The sequence below is a fragment of the Amblyomma americanum genome, chromosome 11 (genome assembly GCF_052857255.1).
Source record: "Amblyomma americanum isolate KBUSLIRL-KWMA chromosome 11, ASM5285725v1, whole genome shotgun sequence".
NCBI classification, from domain to species: Eukaryota; Metazoa; Arthropoda; class Arachnida; order Ixodida; family Ixodidae; genus Amblyomma; species Amblyomma americanum.
Window position 1 is genome coordinate 949,894 of NC_135507.1, and position 15,745 is coordinate 965,638.

Below are 15,745 nucleotides of genomic sequence, written 5' to 3' on the forward strand. Positions count from 1 at the left end.
GAGTTGGTGAGGGAACAAACTCGGGTTAATGACATCCTAGTCGAAATCAAGAGGAAGAAATGGGCTTGGGCAGGGCATGTAATGCGAAGGCAAGATAACCACTGGTTCTTAAGTGTAATGGACTGGATTCCAAGAGAAGACAAGCGCAGCAGGGGTCGGCAGAAGGTTAGGTGGGCGGATGAGATTAAGAATTTTGCAGGAATAAGGAGGCCGCAGCTGGCAAAGGACAGGGTTAATCGGAGAGACATGGGAGAGGGCTTTGCCCTGCAGTAGGTGTAGTCAGGCTGATGATGATGATGATGGTGATGACATCGCACAGTATACGGGCCTCTAGAATTTTGCCTCCATCGAAAATGGACCGTTGCGGCTGGGATCAAACCCGCGTCTTTGAGGTCAGCAGCTCAGCGCCATAACCACAGAGCCACCGTGCAACATAACTCTTGCAGAGTTAAAAGTTTAGAGCCTCTTGAACCTATGCTAGCGGACACAAGCTTTTACACAATCAACTTTTGTAGTTTCTGCGCAAAAAAGCAGCAGGCATATATGGATTAACGACGAAGCAGCTGCACGCTAGTTTACAGCGCTTGGCGAGGAGGTGGAGCCCAAAGCAATGCCTCAAAACTTTCAGCCACAGTACTTAATGACGATGCCATTGTTTTGGCATGTCCCCAGTTTCAGTGCTCTAGTTCTTTTCCTGTCACCAGTTGTAGCTAATACTGAAGAGCCAGCCAGTTCTGGTACGCATGTCAAAAATACTGACCTTGTTCAGTTAAACTGAATTCAAAGCAAATAAATTCAGCTTACTTTTATCAGAATTTTCCGGCTTAAACCGAACAGTCTGACCGCTAAGTACAGTCTATGCTGATTAATGATGTTTCCACACCCTCTAGTGCAAAGGTCTCAAAGTCATATTGCCATGTGGGCCACATGTAGAAAATTTCGTCTCCTGCAGGCCAGAAGCCAGAAAATAACAAAAATAGGGGGAAGGGGATCAGGTCACAATGGCTTTTTTTTTTTTGGAAGGGGAGGCGGGTGAATCTTCAATCTTGCAGTGTGTTAAACAAAAAGAAAGTAAAAGGCCTTGTCAAGAAGAGGTCTTATTTTTAGTCACAGGAATTGCCCTTTAGTTCAAAGCATGCTGCAGGCTTGAGGTCTAACAACACTTAACAGGTCTCGTGCAGAGACGATTTGCATGTTGGCTCTGAGGTGGTTGTCATCCCTGAACGCAGAGCAGATTTGTTCACTTTTCAATGGAGAGAAGTGGTGCTTGCACAAGTGTGTGCTCCCGAACATGGCAATGATCCTAGTCACTTGGTGCCGCGGAGTTGGAAAAATTGTCTTTTCTAAGAAAAGTAAAATCCCGGCACACCTATGTCTTCAAACAGATTCTGTCATAATATGGTGCTTGCTTGAATTTCAATAAGTGCCATTTGCAACTCGGGCTCAACATCGTCGACTCATACAGCACAGAGAAAATTTTGAACCGTTTTGAAAGGCTGCGGATGTCTTGAAACCAAATTTTGAATTCATCCTCGAGACTGCAGAGCAAATCTGCGAAAACATCGCAAGATTCTTGGGCAACGCGTGCAACTTGAGAGTTGGAAAGGGGTCCACCTTATTCGCTTTTATCTGGCACTGCCAGAGTTGTAATTTGGCCTGCATTGCGCGAAAGACCTCATTCATATTCATTTTTATTTTTTGTTTCACCTGAAGTTTTACGTTCAAGGTGTTCAGGTGAGCATGGATGTCCGTGAGAAATGCAAGGGAATGAAGCCCCTTCTCACTGCTCAGCTCAGCAAGTGGCGCATTCTCCTCCCTCAAGAAGCTGTCATTTCCTCTCTTGGGCCAAAAAGTCTCTTCAGCACTTTGCCGCAGCTTGAACAGCGCACGTTCATGTAGTATAGAATCTTATGATTGCATTCTTCTTCTTGTAACAGCAAGGTGAACTGATGGTGGCTGAGCAATCTTGAACAAATGAGGTTCATTGCGCCCAACACAGTGTCCATGTCATTTCATATTCAGTGCCTTGCTGCACAGTGCACCACCACAAACTGTTCCGTGACTCTGAGCCCAAACAAGACCACTCCTGCTTCTGGCCATTGAAGGAGCACCGTGAGGTGCCACACACACCATCCGCCTCCCACTGCAAGCCCGAAATGATGTCTGCTTCTGTAGTGGTACCTTTCATCAGACAATGTCCAGTAGCTCTTCTGTCACGTTGAGATTTTTATCTAAGAGCCTAGTGAAGATGGCACACTGGGCACTATCTGTAACGTCAGTGCTTTCGTCGATGGAGAGAGAAAAGACTTCAAAGTCCTGACATCGGTTCATAAGGCATTTTCAGTGCTGTGGCCTTTCTCAGTAATTCTATCTGCAACCGTGTGGGGTGCAAAGCTTATAGATGTAATGAAAACAGTGCGATGAATGAGGGCAAAAACAAAACACAAACAACAGGACCAGTGCCTGTGTCCTACTTTAGTCCTCATTCGTCACGCCGTTTATCTTCAAGCATGAACCAACTAGCCCTAGCAAGAGTTTTAGTACTTGAAAGGCTTACCTTTTCGAATTCATATTTCATGCTAGGACAGCTAGCGCTTTCGGCTTCAAGCAAGCAGTTTTTGACAAATAACCTATCAGTGAAAGGTTCTGCAGATTTTGCAACTAGCTGAGAAATAACGAAGCTTGCTCGTACTGTTTCTTCCATTATTTTGACAGGATTTTGAAAAAACCCTTGCTGCTTTCTGTGTGATGCCTTTAGTTGATCCACTTTGTCATCACGTATCTTTCAGTTACTGCACCGTCCTTGACATGACGATGGGACATGAAATGGCGTCGTCTGTCGTACTCCTTCGCCACGGACACAGTCTGAAGGCAGATTAAGCAAATCACCTCGACCCGCGACTCAATGAAGAAATACGACTGCTCCCATCGAAGTTGAAAACACCATTTTTCATCTTCAACTTTTCGATTCGTTGACACCTTCGACAGCTACATTCCAACGCTGGACTTTCACTGCAAAAAGCTTATGTTCTTCCTGCCACAAGGGCTGCAGAAAATAGACGTGTCAGAAGTGAAACACAAGTTAAAGCAGGATATTGCTGAGTGGTGTTCGGTACAGTGATGCGCCTAATATAGCTTTCCAAATAATGTCACAAAGGGTGAGAGAAACAGGAAAAATCTTCCCCAAGAAATTGAGTGTATATGCGGTATGTGAATTTCAATGTCTGCGAGCGGCAAGTGGACTATGAAGCCTGCAACATACTTCTGGCTAAAAGGGCCACTCCTCAACCCAAACTGTATGCTTTTCTAGGAATGCTTGCACGGCACTGCGATTATCAGTACTCACTGAATGCAGTGAAGGAAACAAGCAATGGTGGAGGCCAGCTTAATTTTGTATTCATTCTGCGTGCCTTAACACTCCCCTGGAATTTCTTACCTCCAATTGCTAAAATTGGTAGACAATCTCCACCAGCTAACCCTGCAGCCCTTCATACTTGTAGCCATTTTCACCTTGGCTGTCCTGGTATTTCGAGCCGTGATTTCGCTGTTCAACTACTTAAAACGGGGAAATGTAAGTGACAGTAGGCTTCAGGAATGAAGGAGGACAAAGCTTTCATAGGGTTGCTGGCAGCCAGGAAGTCCATGGCTCGAGCAGGAAAAAGTAAATGGTAGATGGGCATCCTTTCTCCTTCTTTCAGTTAGGAGGCGAGAACTTAACAAGGGCTGCCGGCACAATGCCCTGCTCTCCCCATCAAAAGAAACCATGCAGCTCTTCCGGCCTACTCACATATTGTATTTACACGATTGTAAGTCGACTCGAATGCAAGTCGATCCCCCCACATCACATTTCTGAAAAGAGAAAAAAAACTTGGCAGTCGTTTACACTTGGCTTTTAATAATAGAACGCGATAGCACTATCCTGCAGTCTGTTTATTGCCAGCTGCTATCGGCTGCCAAACGCGGGAGCGCCCATGGGCACATTCCAAAACGAAAATGTATGTCACTGGACTACTCGCGTCTACACTTGCGCCATCGTCCTCACTAGTGCTGCCGTCATGATCACCGCTCTGGTCCCACAGCTCGTCATTCTAACATCGTCGTGCACCGAAATCCTGCACTTCGCAAACAGCCACATCACGACATCCCGTGGAACAGCTGAAAATTTTGCCTCGCTGCAGCTGCCACACCTGTATCACCCATTGTGAACATCGAACTTGCGGCCTAGCGTAGTTCCTTTCTTCAGCGTAGAGATTGACAGCCATCGTAAATGTAGCCGTGAATGAGCACCGGTCGCTTACTGGACCCGGAGCACAAATGACGAAACATGACTACTTTAAAAACTTGTGAAATGCGGCCGGCAGTAGTCAAGTGCGTCAGAGCCAAAGAGAAACTACGCATGAGCGTCGTCGGCTCTTCCTTCGGCTACCGACACTCCCTGACGCTGCCGCAGTTCCAAGTGGCAGTGCCACCACGATTACAACAGCGGCCCTTCCATCAACTATCAGCACCGAGTGCACGGTGCATGCGACGGAGCCGCACAGCAAAAATGCAGCCACGCTGTAGCATGCCTGATATCTCATTTGTCTCGCCTTTATTTACGGTGTGATGCTTTGGTTTCAATTTCACGCCAACCCCCCCCCCCCCTTCCCCCCACACACTTTGGATTTTCAAATTTTGAAAAATAGGTCGACTTACAATCGTGTAAATATGGTAGGCAGGGTGGCTAACATAGGCATGGTTTGTGGCTCCTCAGTGCCTTCAGATCTTTTATTAGTTGCCTGTAGTTGCCAGTCTCATTGTCTGAATGCGATTTCACCGAATTAACGAAGCAGCATTGCTGCAGAAGTGCCCCGGATGGCAGGTAATGGGCCAATAAATTAGATTACCTGTGCCAAGGCTACCAGGAAGTGCATCGTCCGTGCCTTTTATTACCAGCTCAATACTTGCGCCTTGTACAAGATGAAAGTAAGTGATCCACAGTCAGGAATAAAGGAAAAGGTATGAGGCTTCAATTTCCACTCCCGGACAACTTTCTGTGGCAAAGGGCGTGCAGGAAGGCGGGCCTTTGTCCCCATAGAGTGCGTTCAGGTGCGGAAGAGTGAAAGAGAGGGGGTGAAGGCAGCTGACGGAAAGCAGGTAAAGGGGCCCCTGCCTGTTTTAGTCTGCGGATGTAACTTTATGGCCAATTTTAGTTGAAAACAAGTCTGGTGGTGAAGCTGACTCAGGAAGCTGGCACAAGCTATTGGAATAAAAGACGAAACTTGGAGGGCCAGCAGCATAGAGTTTCTAAATACTATTACCTAGAAGGAAAGCTGGTGCCACCGCAGTGTGTCCTGTAATAAAATATGGTAACTGTACATTGAAGTAAATTAGCAGAAAAGCAGACAAGCACCAAATTTGCCCATGGCCAGAGGGGGCTCTCTCTTCATGCTGTCAAATATAGCTAACCGTGGAAAATAATTTTTTCATTTAACAGACACACTTTTTAGAGCAAATATTCTTGCAAAAAAATTGGTAATTTTTAAAATACTACACTTTAGAAGCTTCTTTTTTCACATTGTGAGAAATAGAAACGTTTCATTGGTGTAGTGTGCTATTGCGGGACATGCCCTATGTCCGTGCATAGAATATGTTCAGGCCGCGAGAAACATATCCGATCCCGTTTTCCTATGAGAAACTGGTTTGCGCGTACGAAGTGACAGCTCTTGGCATGTCCTGGCACTGTGTTTACATTTTGCCAAGAAAACCATGAATTAGGAAGTGCAAACCTCTCCCACCACAAGAAAGTGCAATGCCGTGTTCATGCTGACAAGTGCAGCACGCAGGTGCGTGCGTGAATTCATTTCTGCATGCAGTGCACGGCCACCGCCAGTCTTCGAAATGAAACAAAGGCAATCCTCGGCAAATACGGTTAACATAAGTTACGCTTGTCGCAGTACTTGGTGTTTTTGTGTCTCCGAGACTCCTACGAGAAATGCACAGAGTGGTCACAGCAGCCGAGTTCTGCCGAGTTCTCAGTTCACAAAAAAAAATTTATCCCTTCATTCACATTTCAATGCACAGGTAGCACAGGTTCCCACTAAGAAAAACCCAGCTTGCTGCGTAAATGACTCCCATAGAGGGGGGGCAAACGGACTTTAGGCCTAGCAGGCACCAGACAATGTGCTCAGTTCACTTCGAGTTAAGCACCTTCGGATGCTTCGGATCTCATATGTGTAGTTGCAATACACAGCCCCAAAACACAAAACATCAACAAAAAAACCTAGTGGTAAAAAAATCCAATCCAAACTAAAAAATTCCAATCCGTAGCACAGTCAACAAGCCACTACATGTCAATCAGGTTTGCTGTCTTCCCAGCATGCCTTGGGCGTCCATGGTAGATGCAGTGAAAAGCCGCCAGCTTTCCCTCTAGTGTACAGTAAGAAACTCGATGGCCGGCGGGCCGCAGGCCGCCACATGTCTGCGACCCCTGCTCTAGAAAATGAACAAAACGGGCCATACATCACCTCGATGATGTCGAGAGCATCTTGGGCAATGCACTCCTCCCGCAGTTCGAGCCGGGCCCTGGCCTGCGTCAGCCGAATCAAAGACTCAAGTTGCCGAGTGGTTATTGGGACACAGTCTGCCTGCCGTTTCTCGCGCAGGTGGAGGTAAAACTTCTGCAGGTGTGCCGCACACTCACTGCTCAGCGTCGGCTGGACATACCTACGACAAGCAGAGGAAATGCAGGATGCAGCACGAGTGATTGCAGCAAATTGCAGCTCTAAAAGCAATGGCAAGATGACTGTCAATGAGACAACTGAGACAAGTTATGCACATCAGAGGATGTAAAGAGCAATCACAGAAACAAGCCTGAACATAACACATAACTTTATCGCCGCTGACCTTTATCAATTTCCAGGGAAGAAGCATCACAACACCTGCATTTTTCACTCTGTGTTGTGTTTTTCCTACGCAGTTTGCATCTTGGTGTCAGGCAGTTATGTGACGCTAATGTGCTTAAATCAATCTTCAACTCGCAAAGACACCCAGGCTATTCAATATTCCACAACAACATGCAGACTAACAGAATTCAGCTTCCAGAAGTTCACGTCAGAAGCATGAAGCATTGACCCCAACTACAAGTGAAACGAAGAAGCAGCAACTAAATAAAACTCGCCAGACATTAGATTGTAACCAATGGCCTTCTCTGGTGGTGGAGGAACTGGTTTATCCCCCAAGCACAGCCGTGGATCAACTGCCACTAGCTCTCGTAACAAGCAGAAGAATCCACAATGCGTCCACATTTTCACACGTCTTGAGCCTAGACTGCTCCGAACAACCGTTGCATCGCTCTTGTACATTCAGCAGTGAAAAAAGAGCAGTGATTAGAATTAAGTAAGCACGCCAGCACGATCCATGCTTACAGCATAAGGGGTTGCAAAAAGCTCACAATAACAAATTATCGAAGCAAAGAGAATGAAACGTACTGGCGTGAGTAAGTAATGTACTTTCGCAGCAGTGCTGCTGGCACTGGGTCGTCAACAGGCCCACGAAGCCTCTCCACAAGCGACTTGCATGGCTGTGTATCCAGGGGCAGTTCAAGGTCGCTTGTTGCTCCCTCCAACTGCTGATGGCACGGTTGGAGCGGGGCAGATCCTTGCAAGTGCATCAACATGACGTGCTCTGACAGACGCCTGTCGAGATCCTAACAAAGAAAAGAAAGAAATATTTTGATGTTGGTGTGCTAAAAAGCTTAAAATTGCAGTTGCATGGACGCTAATCTGTCACTGACACACATTTCAATGCATCCAAAAACTTGCTGGTCTGTCCCTTCAATTCAGGTAGGTGCTGGCATATAATGCGCTAGATCTGGCACCATGCAATTTAAAACAGCCATGCTATGTATGCCTTCACTGGTATCCTCCTCTCACAGCTCGAGTCAGTGTGTGACTCAATTCTGACAAGCCAAGTTTAACGCCACTTTCTAACACAACTCCAAAAACCTCGGAGATGGACAGACAAATTTTAAAATTTTGCTGTGAAGTTCATCTCGGGTTTGTTAAAGGCCACTAAGGCATGCGGAATGATGGCTTGCACACATGTGTGCGCCTGCACATCTGACTTGGCATAAATGACAGTTCATTCTAGCCAACAAAAACAAGCCACCATCCATATACTTGCATGCTGGACAACACAATGGCAGAGCCGCTGCGGTGGCTCAGTGGTTATGATGCTCGGCTGCTGACCCGAAAGACGCGCATTCAATCCCAGCCCCAGCGGCCGCATTTCAATTGAGGCAGAATTCTAGACGTCCGTGTAATGTGCGATGTCAGCGCACGTTAAAGAACCATAGGTGGTCGAAATTTTCGGAGACCTTCACTACGGCGTCCCTCATAGCCTGAGTTGCTTTGGGACGTTAAACCCACGTAAAACTACAATGACTGATATAATGAATATGATTGTTTGGGCAAGTTGGATTGTTTCTAATAAGGTGCACACTTGCACAAAGAAGACAGGACACAACGAAAACGAAGAAACACATATGACACGTGTTGTATGTGTTTCCTTCCTTCTTAAGGTACGAAACAGCGCGACTAACAGAAAGGACCAGAAAAAGAAGAATACACGGACACGCGCTGACTTACAACTGTCTGTTTTAATTGGAAAACCACAGATTTATAATCTCTAATCGCCGCGTCAGAGCCTCACGTCATCATCACACACTACAACCTAAACAGAAAGAAAAATAACAATTGCTGAAACGTAATCACCTACAGGCTCCCACGTTGTTCCAACAGCCATATCTCGCGCTTAGACAAGGCCATCGAAGTGCTGCTCACACACGAGTCAGCTTCTGTGAAGATATGATACGCCTCTACTACTTCTCGTACTAGTTGCTCTTTATGACGACACAGCACAACAGTGTTGTCAAAGTACGGTGTGCACATGCAGGATTTGCAGTGTGCAACCAACTTTGATGAACAAGAGCCTCCCAAAGAATTAGAATGTTCCAACAGGCGATCATTGAGGCACCTGCCTGTTTAGCCCACGTAGAAATAGCCGCACGAGAACCCGCGGCCGCGCGTGTCCGTGTATTCTTCTTTTGGTCCTTTGTGTTAGTTGCGCTGTTTCGTACCTTAAGATGCAATACCAACTCGCCCACTTTGCTGTGTTCCTTCCTTCCTTCCTGGAAAAATAAAACCTGACTGACTGACTGAGACTGGCTGGCTGGCTGGCTGGCCGAGGCTGGCTAGCTGGCTGAGGCTGGCTGGCCGAGGCGGGCTGGCTGGCTGAGGCTGGCTGAGGCTGGCTGGCTGGCTGAGGCTGAGGCTGGCTGAGGCTGAGGCTGGCTGGCCGAGGCTGGCTGGCCGAGGCTGGCTGGCCGAGGCTGGCTGGCTGAGGCTGGCTGGCCGAGGCTGGCTGGCTGGCTGAGGCTAGCTGGCTGGCTGGCTGGCCGAGGCTTGCTGGCCGAGGCTGGCTGGCTGGCTGAGGCTAGCTGGTTGGCTGAGGCTGGATGGCTGGCTGAGGCTGGCTGGCTGGCTGACTGAGACTGATTGATTCGGAGGATACGGGTTGGGGTTGCCCTAACTCCAGCTGTGACACGCAAGTGGCCGCATTTCAAAGATTTATATCCCCGCCACGGGTGTCCAGTCTGCAAGATCAGAGACTGTGAGGTGGATATAAACCACTTGTGGGTTTGCCCGGCGCTGAAGCCGACGAGAATTCGGCACCTGGTGGCGGTGGGTCTCTCACCGGACAATCCGGATTCCTATATTGCCTGGGCACAGGATCCATATCATTGTTCACTACTTGATTTAATTAGATCAGCCCACCCTTTTTCATTTATTTAAGCATGTTACTCATCTCTCATTTCATAACCTTTACGCCCTGAGGTAATAAACAACACTTGAAAAAAAAAACTAGTTTATTTCATAGAAGGCAGCTGTATTTATACCAGTGATGGCAATCACAAAGATCAAAAGATGCAGACATGTGCATGGCTCATGTCAGCATTCCGCCACTATATGTGCGAGTGCCGCCGTGGTGGCTCAGTGGTTATGGCGCTCGGCTGCTGGGTCGATTCCAGCTGCGGCGGTTGAATTTCAATAAAGGCGAAATTTTAGAGGCGCATGTACTGTGCGATGTCAGTGCACGTTAATGAGCCCCAGATGGTCGAAATTTCCGGAGACCATCACTACAACGTCTCTCATAGCCTGAGTCGCTTTGGGACATTAAACCCCCATAAACCATAAACTAAATGTGCAGCCAGATATCAAGTCAAAACTGATACAAAACCACCAGCACATCAAGCAAGAAGGAAGACAATGAAAGTAGGTAATGACTGCTCTCACAAAATGTCACGGTTATATTTCCAAAAAATTGTTTTCATATACTTTTTCTGAATCTGGTGAAAACGCTGCAGAGTTAAAAAATTGAGGCAGAAAACTGGATCAACATTGTTTGCATTAATAATGGTGTGCTACAGGTCACGACAATCTCAGAATGTTTTTTTCATGAAGAACAAATTATGGTTTTGAATTTTTGCAATGTAGTGTCTGCTGAAAAATCTTGAGTGAGCAGAAAATCTCATTCAAGAAATCTAAAATAAAAGAATTTATAAAACAAACAATGTCTTGACCTGCACTATGGTCATAGAAATGCAACAAAACAAATGGAGTCAATGAAACAGTCACGAAAAAATCTACCCTGCATCTAGGCAGAAAACAGTAACAAAAAAAAAACGTCCATTTTCCAGTCCATTTCAGAAGTAAACTTCGAGACAGCATAAAAAACAAGGCATACAAACAGACAGTCTTTAAAAAAAGCCTTTAAGAAAAGTCTTTAAAAATTTTTTTTGAGCCATTTTTGGGGATTTGAAAGATGTGTCCCCCTTGAAGTCTACAAAGAGCTACCCATCAGTCTTCTGCAGATTCTGAGCTTTAGTTTCTGGATTCCATTATGCATGTCCTCATTCTGTGAGAGGCCACCAGTTGGCCACAGTAAACTATAGACATCTACTGCAGCAAAAAGTAAACAAATATGAATTGCATAGTTGTGCATGAAACTAGTTTTATCAGAGGAGAAAGCAATGATATGCACTGCTACAGATGCCATTAATAGCATATCAGTACAATGAATGTCAAGCTACATGGGTAGCACCTAACATTACAATGATGTTTTAAAATTGTTACCTATTAAGTTGCAGTAACGTTATGGTATGTTACATTAGAACATTACATCAATGCTAAAAATTAACCAATACAATGTTACGTTGCATCAAAAACATGTTTAACACTCTAAGTAAACATTATGCTGATGCTAGCCTTTAAATGTCATTACAACGTAAAAATTAACAAGCAAGTCATGCACTGCATCAAAAAACAACTCGGCAGAGACACTTCAGACTGGTTACGTGTGGGAATGCGAAAGAAAGCATTACACAGTCCCTGGAGGCATTGTTTATGCATAATGTTTGTACATGCATTGAAGTTATTTTCAACGAGTTTATGTGTTTGCGTATTGCAACAGACCGCAAACATTCGGACCATCTCACTGCACTGTGGCAAGGTTGACTTAGTTTGCATGTCGTGGATGCAAGACGACAAGACGCTTGGTTGCCATACACAAACACGCATGCACGCATGCAATCATGACACCGCCCAGAACGCTGTATGATGAATGGTTGCATCCCAATTGATACTAAAGTCTGCGAAGACAAACAATTCAAGGTGCATATATCATCGGTTCGAATCCCGGACACAGGTTAGCCTCTAACTTGACTAGCACATGTAAGCTATATGCAACGAGAAATCGTACGACACTACCCAGAACACTGTATGACAGAAGGTTGTGTCACAGCTTTGGAACGACTGTTGTCGGAAAAACTGATGCCACATTGAAGTCAGCCAATGGGGAGTGGATATAGACAAACAACGTCTATAGGACTGTCTGGAGTGGCAGTGCTCGGCTTGCTGTGTGCGTCATGTGGCTGCATGATGACGTCACCCTACTTTTCTTGCCATTGCTGTGATTTACGCTGCCGGCTTTACTCGTAATTGGACTAGAAATGCTTTCCCATTAAAACATTACTTTAATAAATGACAAACATTGTTTTAATACGGTCTTCTAAATAGTACTATAATGTTTGAACCGTAACTAGAAAACTACAATACAAACATTTAAGGCACGAATTACCAGAACTTCTCCCACTGTTCTTACAGTAAAGATGCTTTTCAACTCGCAGTAGCAGAACACCACTTAGTAGTGAAGCAAAACTGCAGTCCCATTTCGCCTTCCATGGATGACTCTACATTTTTTTTTTGTTTACAGATTTTTTGCAAAAAGTGGCTGTCGTGGCGACATGCCTAGTCGTGGCGACATACTTCCGTGGCCCGCATGAAGTCTAGGATTGTGACGCCAACATTACGAGGCCCATATGTGCCAAGGATGATAAAAATGGCGCTTTTTTTAGATGACTTCACCACCAAGATTGAAAGCGTGCTGCACGCACAAAAAGAAGAGCAGAGCTGGCTTATGAACTTAGGCAGTACAGGCCGATGAGAAAGGAAGGTAATAAAAGTAGGAGCTGGGAAGAGAAGGGAAGACAAGGGCGAAGCACTGGGGAGCCACGCTTGATTGCATCGCTTAACTGCTGCCTCCTAGAATGACACTGCAGCTGCGGAAGATGACGCCGTGCTCACGCAATTAAATGATGATGATGATGATGGATTTTTATGACGCAAGGACATCTATGGCCAAAGAGCGCCATGGCACAATGTATTTTTCAATTACTCAACGTAGGGTCAAAGGCCCGTTTTCCAAGCATTTCACCCTAAAAAAGCCGAGCACCAGGCCAGGAGAAAGCTGGTACCCATTGTATCACCGGTGGGTGCCTGGCAGCACTGAGGATTGAGCCCTGCACCTCCCACATGCGAGGCGGATGCTCAACAACTCGGCCACCGCTGCGGTGCAATCAAATGAATCAGTCAAATAGGAATTTACTGCGTCCATGAGGGATGAGTATACAGGCGAGGGTCCCAGAGTCTGGAGACTGTAATGGTATTTCTCAAGGTATTTCTGGGAGTTTCTTTTATAAACTAACACTTTGTGTTTAGTAAGTAGCCAGAGAGCATCCTTAGACACATGCCATCACTAGAAACTAAAATAGTAAACACCTTGACATGGTAACGCTTTCTGCTGGCCTATAATTACATGCACAGCCCCACTATTTTCTAAGAGAGCTTTGCTTACTATCCATTCGTTATTACCACACATAAGACACCCTTCATTTCTACTGGCTCGACGCCACGGTATGCGTCCAGAGGTGAGCAATGAGTTGCATACTGTGCTTATTCTGGAGCTCAAGTGTCACCCTCATTGTTGGTTCTTGCAAAGCGTTAATGGGTACCTGCATGCTTGTTTTACCACTTTCAAGAATATTGCATTCATATGTTATTTAAATATTTAAAGAGGATGCGGCGGTTAAAATTATTTTCGCTATTTATGCATGAAATTTAACCAAATTTTGCACGAATATAAAACTTTTGGTATTGATTTCAGAATTGCATTTTATTTTCAGCTAGTTGGCATAGTTGCTTAGTAATTAAAATTAACACCCGCATAAAGTCATCCCCAGGGCATTAAATAATGAAGAAGAAAGTGCACAAGTTTTTTGTGTCAGCATTTTCACAATGCCCTGTTCTATGCAAAAAAAACTATTAGCTCTTTTTAAGATGTCTGGTACTCAAGGAAATTTTAGGGTGCATATCTACAACAAAACACTTCTTACAAAATTAACTTTGAAAATATTGCACGTGTGTATCCAAAACATTCTAGAGGGTTATTGCACTCAATTGTGCCCGGATGTATGCACAAAAAACAGAATCATTCTACTGTCACTCGTAATGAAATGCCGAAAAGATGAATGATACCAATCACCGAAAACATAAAAGCTGAGAAAATCAACCTTAATAAAATTCCCACTACCTCGTTTATTGCCTCCCATGCTTTTCCTTTTTGTCAGAGATGATCAATGGAAGCTGTGATGATGATACTAAGATGGCAGTCACCGCCTGGTTATGGCCAATCCCCCTTGTGGGTATGTGCCATTTTGTGAAGGGGAACAACAATATGGCAGTGCTCTCTCGCAGGAAACCCATGGAATTCGCAATGCAGTGCATCCATTCCAAGCGTAATTCACTCACAATTTTTGATGGCCACACATACAAAAAGAAGTCATTTTCTAAATTTGTGCTGCATATTTTGATACTATTTAAAACGTGAAGGTTATCGATAAAAATTAATCAAGAAACCAAAAATTTTGAGCAAATTTGTTCTTTTATTTGCTGCATACCGATCAGGGAAAGGATGCTGCAATGCTTATTTGCAACATTACTGGAATGTTAGAAAAAGGACATCAAGGACATGAATTACTGTTTGACCACAACAAAAAGTAACGTAATGTTCCAGTGTTAGTAGCACATGTCCTGCCAGCAAGCATGCGTTTTATACCTCCTGGAGAAATCAGACTAGGACATGCCTGCGCATCAATCCTTGAGGGAATCACAACAAATACTCACTGCATTAGGCTGGTCCAGCAAAATGAAGACCAGGTCAAAGCGGGATAGCAGCGCACTGCCCATGCGCAGGTTTTCGGCCACCGTCTTGCCACGGTGGTAGTGGCCCTTGAGGGGGTTGGCTGCGGCCAGGACACCAGCTCTAGCTGGCAGCGACACTGTCAGCTCGGCCTTGGCTATGCTCACGCACTGCTGCTCCATGGCCTCGAGCAGGGCCCCTTGCGCCGTCCACATCTTGTCCAGTTCGTCGATGCAGCAGCACCCTTGGGAGGACACAGGACAGGAACCTCTCTTGATACCTGCTTGTGTAAACTTGGCTGACTTTGATAAAGGGCTGACTGAAGTCCTTAATTTGACAGCCAAAATGAATTGGCCCATTTCTGCCAGCCACAAAGCACTGCAAAGTTTTGAGGTCGAAATACCCAAACGTTTCCTTCGAAATAGACAGCACACTGCATACTATGAATCTGCTCTTTGACAGGCCAATGTCAACAGAGAATTACACTCTGACCATCTACAAAATTGCACAGGTTCTGGGAAGGTTGCAGACAACGAAAAGAAAAAAAAACATTTCACAAGGCACAAGTTTCTTCTACAAGTTAAATGCAAAACAAGAAGCGCACAGAGCACTGTTGAAAGCTTTCATTCTTTATCTGCATTTATGAACTTCAGTCCTGTCTTCGCAGTGCGCTTTCATTTTCCTCTGTCGCTAGTGTGCACCAACCATGGCAGCACAAAAATTAATGCACACAGCACCAGTCAGCGGGTGCCCTGAAAAAGCACTATGATCCATTGTTGTGAAGCTGACCCTCTATAAAGGCACAAAAGTTGTTATTGCCTGTAAACTTTCCAGAGCGTCATTATTCAACCTCTGCTGCTTCTGTGCAGGCCTCACATTTGTCACAATGTTGAAATCGGACAATGCACTCCATGTCTCGGTGCATGACAAGTTCAAATAATGATCACCCTGTCTTAGTACAATGCAAGGTCTGTGCAATGGCAACATCCGCACACCGCTGTCCTCACCATCATCATAAGCCTGACTACACCCACTGCAGGGCAAAGGCCTCTCCCATGTCTCTCCAACTAACCCTGTCCTTTGCCTGTTGCGCCCACCCTATGCCTGCGAACTTCTTAATCTCATCCAGCCACCTAACCTTCTGCCGCCCCCTGCTATGCTTGCCTTC

At 45.5% G+C, this 15,745-nt stretch overlaps 1 protein-coding gene across 4 annotated transcripts in view; it reads right to left on the bottom strand.

Moving 5' to 3' along the window:
• Positions 1-15,745, bottom strand: part of LOC144110291 (DNA helicase MCM8-like) — a 102,028-nt gene that overhangs the window by 67,355 nt on the left and 18,928 nt on the right. For all 4 annotated transcript variants that reach the window (XR_013309787.1, XM_077643138.1, XM_077643137.1 and 1 more), the window contains exons 5-7: positions 14,562-14,821; positions 7,470-7,687; positions 6,507-6,705 (exon numbers count right to left, since the gene is read on the bottom strand). Coding sequence is in view for 3 of the 4 variants with exons in the window: in XM_077643138.1 (XP_077499264.1) it covers positions 6,507-6,705; positions 7,470-7,687; positions 14,562-14,821 (677 nt within the window). In the remaining variant the exon portion in view is untranslated. The remainder of the gene's footprint in view (positions 1-6,506; positions 6,706-7,469; positions 7,688-14,561; positions 14,822-15,745) is intronic.